Genomic DNA, 6,000 nt, shown 5'->3' on the forward strand with positions numbered 1-6,000 from the left:
TACCTCTTACAAAGCATCAAAGAAAATAGCATACATGTCCAAAAACTCACAGAATGAGAGACGAGTTGTAACCCGGAAAAAGATATGATCTTTATTACAATAACATGACAGGATAATCTCTTCAAAATCACATAAAGGTTACACTCTTGTCATAAACACTATCCTTCCAAAGCCCACTTACGCTGATCTTTCCCCCTTTATGTGTAACATTTCACCCTGCCCTCCCAATGGATGAAAACTGTATACATGTTAGCTAGATATAGAAGTCTTTGTGATGCACAGACATAGTATCTGAGTTAAATTAAAACAGTAAAAGAGACAGTTCATACAAAATTGTCATACAAATTATCAGACAAACAAAGAGCATTCCTTACCATCTCTCCAGTCTTTACTAACAATATTGAAGGTACTTAAAATCTAAAACAGCCCTTAATTTGAACACTTGCACTTATTGGTGCAAATGTAAAATCAGTTCCCCCTTTCAGGTGATGGACGTGGATCAGATCAACAGCCTTTTTATATGCGTGTAAGATTTTTGAAAGAGGAGGCATCTTAAAAATCTTACAGCGTCTGTGTGCACTGTGCACAACCTACCACACGGGTTCACTGGGTTCATTTACAGTTATCTGGAACCTGTTGCACCTTCTATCGTGTCTGTATCAATGTATTTATTTGGCAAACAGTTGGCCTGCTAAAAAATGGCTCTTCTCAGAAGCAGAAATCAAGGACCTGAACATATATGGCAGCTGAACAAATCATGTACCAACTCCACTTCCCCCCACCTCAACACGACCATCTACATCTTCTTTCAGTTCCTTGTTGTCATGGTTACAGAGCAAAGCAACATTACTGCAAGGCCTGATCAGCAGAGCTCCGACTCGGCTCTTCAGCACGGTTGACTGATCTGTCCTGAATGGGCTGCAGTGATCAATAACCGAGAGGAGGAAACTGTCTTCAAACAATGAAACAAGGCAATGATATGTATTCTAATATGTGTGTGCGTGTGTGTGTGTGTGTGCATGGGACAAATACAACGATGACCGGTCTGTCTATCTGTCTTGCTGTTTGTCCGTTTATTGCATCATTGGTCACAGGTTTTCTCCGGGCTGGTACTGCGGCTCCGTGGCGGTGAAGTAATCCTCCAGGAAGGACTGCAGGTACTCAAAAGTGTGCCTCTCATCGGCCTCCCGCCTCCAGCACTGCACCATCAGTTCATGGAGCGAGGCGGGGCAGCCGGGGGCACAGGGCATCCTGTAGCCCCTCTCCACCTGCTCCAACACCTCACGGTTATTCATGCCTAAAGGGATGGAGGGGGGAGGGGGATGTGGACACAGAGGAGTGGAGGAGGGTTCAGAGAAGGACATTTGGATTAAAACAAAACACGTGGCTTTACTGAAACGTAAATGTCACAAACTGGCAACAGTTCTGATCATGAGTATCATCTGTTGTCTAGCTCATGTACTCATTTTTATGAATCTGAATCTACTGCGCATCTATTTTTACATTCTTTGTTATGGTTTATTTATAACTGTTTTTTTTTTATCAGTCTTACATTATCTTTCTGATTTTATGTTTTGTATCCTTCATTGTTCTTTTATATTTTATGTCATTCATTGTAAGTCTGTCTAATATGTTTTGTAACATCTGTTTTTTGTTGTATGTGATGCTGCTGTCGTGGCCTTGACCATACACTGTATGCACATAATGGATGTAGCCATGGTGACATCACATTCTTGTTTTTTGGATGCCAATTCTAAGGCCTCGAGTTTGGCATTTTGGCCATCGCAATCTTAGTTTTGGAGCCAGAAGTGACCGTATTTGGACGGATTTACACAGGTGAGTTATGTAAAAATTCACCCACCATACACAGGGTGTCTACAGGTATCCAGCACTTCAATTCAACACTTTTAAAGACCTTAACACGATCATTTTTAAGCAAATTTAAGATTGATTTTTCTTATTAAAGCATTGCAGGTAAATAAAAAGGTGAGTAGTATATATGTAGTCCTGTGGAGAGGTGGGATTTTTTTTATAGGATAATGGTTATTGAAGTGAGTTAAAACTCACTCTTTGTAACAGGTAAATGTCAGTATAAAGTAAAAGACAGTATTAGGTCAGGTTAGGTAGTAATACTATTAGGTTTTAAAGATTTGTAACATCAGGAATTTGAACCTTCAAGTGGAAGAGCTTGACTCATATGACAAAAGAAATTAAGTAATGCATAAATGAAATGAGATCAAATGTTTGTAAATGTAAAGACCTCACAAATTCAAATTTAAGACTATCCAATGACATTAAAGGCCTGATATTCATATAATTGAATGTAAGACTTTTGAAGGACCTGCACACACTTTGTGCAGTTGTCATGAATGGGGAAATTATCTATAGAAATCAAAACCATTTTTTCTACCAGGCTGTAAACACGTTTATTTCTGCTGTAAAGTTGGGCATTTTAACATGGGGGTCTACAGGGATTGACTGGCATTTGGAGTCAGCCTCAAGTGGCCATTCAAAGAACTGCAGTTTTGGCACTGCACGTTGACATCATTTTTCAGCCTCTGAGGTTGCCACATGGCAATGACAGTACTGTAAGAGAGGTTTGAATCCCTTGTTAAAGCTGTCTTTGATAACTTTAGTCATATATGCTGAAACTGTCGATATATTCACACAGCACTAAATGAGACAGAAAATCTGTGGAAATAATATTCCTCTGCCTACTCTGTTGCCTTGTACTGCTTCTGACGGAAACAACCAATCAGAGCCGAGGAGTCTCTAACGCAGCTGTCATAAACTGCGGTCAAACTGAATCAAGATTCTGTTATTGCACTGCTTATTCCTCCTCTTAAATGTTTTCAGAAACACATCTTAGTGTCCTGTTTAGCTGACCATTTCCAACATAGTAGGAGAGTCACAAACTTTCTCATTTTACAGCTAAACAGTACATTAAAATATGCTTCTGAAAACAATTGAGGCAAAAAAGGGGCAATGCAGTAACAGAATCTTGATTCATTTTTAATCACCGCTGCCTACTTTACCAGTTTGGCTACAGGTCATAAGCAGTGATTGACAGCTGCATCAGACTCCTCGACTCTGATTGGTTGTTTTCGGTGCGCTGCAGTCACTTCTATCAAACGGCATTAGAAGCAGTAGGAAGTGGAGGAGGGACATGATTTTTTTCACAGACTATCTGTCTCATGTATTCCTGTCAGATTTAGTGACAGTGTCAGCAAATATGACACAAAGTTAGTTAATAAAAGTTACCAACTGTAGCTTTAAATAAAGTTATAGGAATATATTAAAGTTCCAAGTTCAGTTTTGGAGTAAATAAACTGTATAACTTGCAAATCTCTGTATAGTAAGTTAACATAAATAATGACAAATTACTGCAAAAACAAAGTATTGATTTGATTAAAATTCTTAATCAAAAGATTTTAAAATGAGCAATGCTCAGTGTCAGCGTATCAATAAGATGTTGCAAGAGAAATTATTGCCATTTATTGCAGCATCCGTCGCCACTTGAGGACATACAGTAAACTGGAAATGTTTGGGTGAGGAAATGGCATGAGCTGTGTGCTAATTTGCACAGCAGGGTCTCCCCTTCCTTCCCATCTACTTTTGCAATCACATTCGAGCAAGGCACTAAAAGGCCCTAAAGTGCTGTGTGTCATTGGTTCTGGTTGAAAATTTAAGCAAACTACAAAAACACTGAACAAGCAGGTATCATCCAGTACCTGGGTACGGCACCCGTCCCTTAGTGATGAGTTCAGTTAGTAGGATGCCAAAGCTCCATACGTCTGACTTGATGGTAAAGCGTCCGTACAATGCAGCTTCTGGAGCCGTCCACTTGATGGGGAACTTCGCCCCTGAAACCATGGCAACACAGTGAAGATGCATAATCATATAATTAGGATAGGTTATGTATAAAAATATAGGCACGGAGGCAGAGGCAGACACTCTTAATCATTGCATTGTGCAAGCACGGCTCTCTTCATCCATCTCCCTCATACACGCTCACTTAATATCTCATGCTGTTACCTTGTCTGGCGGTGTACTCGTTGTCCTCAATGAGCCTAGCCAGGCCAAAGTCAGCGATCTTGCACACCAGATTGTCTCCAACAAGGATGTTAGCTGCCCGCAGGTCACGGTGGATGTAGTTCATCCTCTCGATGTACGCCATCCCAGCTGCAATCTGTGAACACAAAGACACAAAAAGAGCTCAGAGAGACAGTGAAAGTTTGTGTTTGCTTTAAGTCAGGCAGTGTGTTTGTTTAACTCACCTGTGCAGCCATGTCCACCAGCTGAGGCAGCTTCAGACTCTGTCCCTCACCGTCTTTTAGGAAGTCCAACAAACTTCCTGAAAAAATAAGGTTGCAGCTTTGTGACTTTCTAGTTCTCATATCTGCTGTGTATCACGGTGGGTAAAAAATATATATTCAGTCAAATTCTTTTTAGATAGATGCTTGTAAGTTCACAGTGACAAAAGTAAATATTTTAGTTTCCTTTGCATGAATACAACTTAATGCCAACTTTTGTCTCTGTCTTTTTGATTTTCAGAGAATACTGACAGAGTGTTTCACCCATAGAAACAGAATGAGAAGAAAGGGTACTGAACTTTAAGCCGTGGTCTTTAGGAAGACTTTCATTCACAATTCTCTCTCCCTCACTCAAACCGCCTCTTCCAATCATCTTATTATGGGCGTCCACTCTTCTAGTTAACCACTCAAACTTTACCACTATCTCTATCATCCAATCATGTTGAAATATTACTGTAACAGTTATTTCTCTTGTTGCCATAACTGCATATTTGTTGAAACATGATGTAACATAACTGTAGCTGCCTCTGATGAACGAGTGAGAGCCACTGCTCAGTGGACAGCTGATGAGATCGGGGGGATAAATACCTTCACGGCGAATTAAGCGTTTGTTTTGACCAAATCAAAGCTGATGATTGTTGGAACAGTGGATTAACTAACTAGATGACTAACTAAGACTGTTTTGGGGACTTTTATTTTGTTTCTGTTGAGTTTGAAGGAAGTGTGTTTTATGATGAGTTAACAAGCCAACGTCTTCGTTCAGTGAAAGAGAGAAACTTGATATGGTGTACAGCTGTATTTTTCTGTTTAATAAGAAAAATGGTGTTAAGATATTCCCTTTCCCTTTGTGAATTCATTTTGTTTGTTCATGAGATAAGTACAAAGGTAGTGAAGTCTCTGCTCGAACACATCTCCCAGCTGAAACTGAGGAGATGGGGGTAGGGCGTTCTACTCTCATTCTATTTCTATGGTTTTACCTGCCTTGAGGCCACCTCCACGGGGAGGTCAAAGGTCAGAGGAAGAAAAAGAATCACTGGAAACTTTAGTTCAGTATTTTGCCCAGCATGGAGACTTTAACTCTGATCTTTCAAATTACAATGTCTCTGTGACCACAGAACTCCCTTCTGCTAATTTTTTTTTTACCGTTGGGTAAATGCCTTGAGTGTTGCAGTTTAGGTTTTGGTTCCTGTTTGTTAGTTTGTCTGTTTGGTACTCAGCAGGAGTGTCCCTGGCCAAAAATGGTCCCACTACAACAAACTACAAACACTACAAACTGCAACGAGGTTATGAGGCAGACAGCCAAATGGTGACGTTTCCATGTCCAGTAATGGTCCAGTCAATACCTCTCTTACAAACCAGGAAATACAGTATCTCACATAGTGAGTACACCCCTCCCATTTTTGCAAATATTTCATTGTATCTTGTCATGGGACAACACTATAGAAATGACACTTTGATATAACTTAAAGTAGTCAGTGTACAGCTTGTATAGTAGTATAGATTTACCTTCCTCTGAAAATTACTCAAAACACAGCCATCAATGTCTAAACAGCTGGCAACATAAGTGACATGTCCAAATTGTGCCTAAAGTGTCAATATTTTGTGTGCCAACCATAATTATCTAGCACTGCCTTAACCCTTTTGGGCATGGAATTCACCAGAGCTCACAGGTTGCTTCAGGAATCAG

The 6,000-nt window shown here is 40.1% G+C and overlaps 1 protein-coding gene across 6 annotated transcripts in view; it reads right to left on the bottom strand.

Moving 5' to 3' along the window:
* Positions 1–65: 65 nt before the first annotated feature.
* The window catches only part of yrk (Yes-related kinase), a 28,211-nt gene continuing 22,276 nt past the window's right edge, over positions 66–6,000 (bottom strand). For all 6 annotated transcript variants that reach the window (XM_050034501.1, XM_050034503.1, XM_050034498.1 and 3 more), the window contains 4 exons: positions 4,278–4,354; positions 4,036–4,189; positions 3,732–3,863; positions 66–1,297 (listed from right to left, as the gene is read on the bottom strand). In XM_050034501.1, the coding sequence (XP_049890458.1) occupies positions 1,089–1,297; positions 3,732–3,863; positions 4,036–4,189; positions 4,278–4,354 (572 nt within the window). In that variant the 3' untranslated portion in view covers positions 66–1,088. The remainder of the gene's footprint in view (positions 1,298–3,731; positions 3,864–4,035; positions 4,190–4,277; positions 4,355–6,000) is intronic.

The sequence above is a fragment of the Epinephelus moara genome, chromosome 22, assembly GCF_006386435.1.
Source record: "Epinephelus moara isolate mb chromosome 22, YSFRI_EMoa_1.0, whole genome shotgun sequence".
Classification (NCBI taxonomy): domain Eukaryota; kingdom Metazoa; phylum Chordata; class Actinopteri; order Perciformes; family Serranidae; genus Epinephelus; species Epinephelus moara.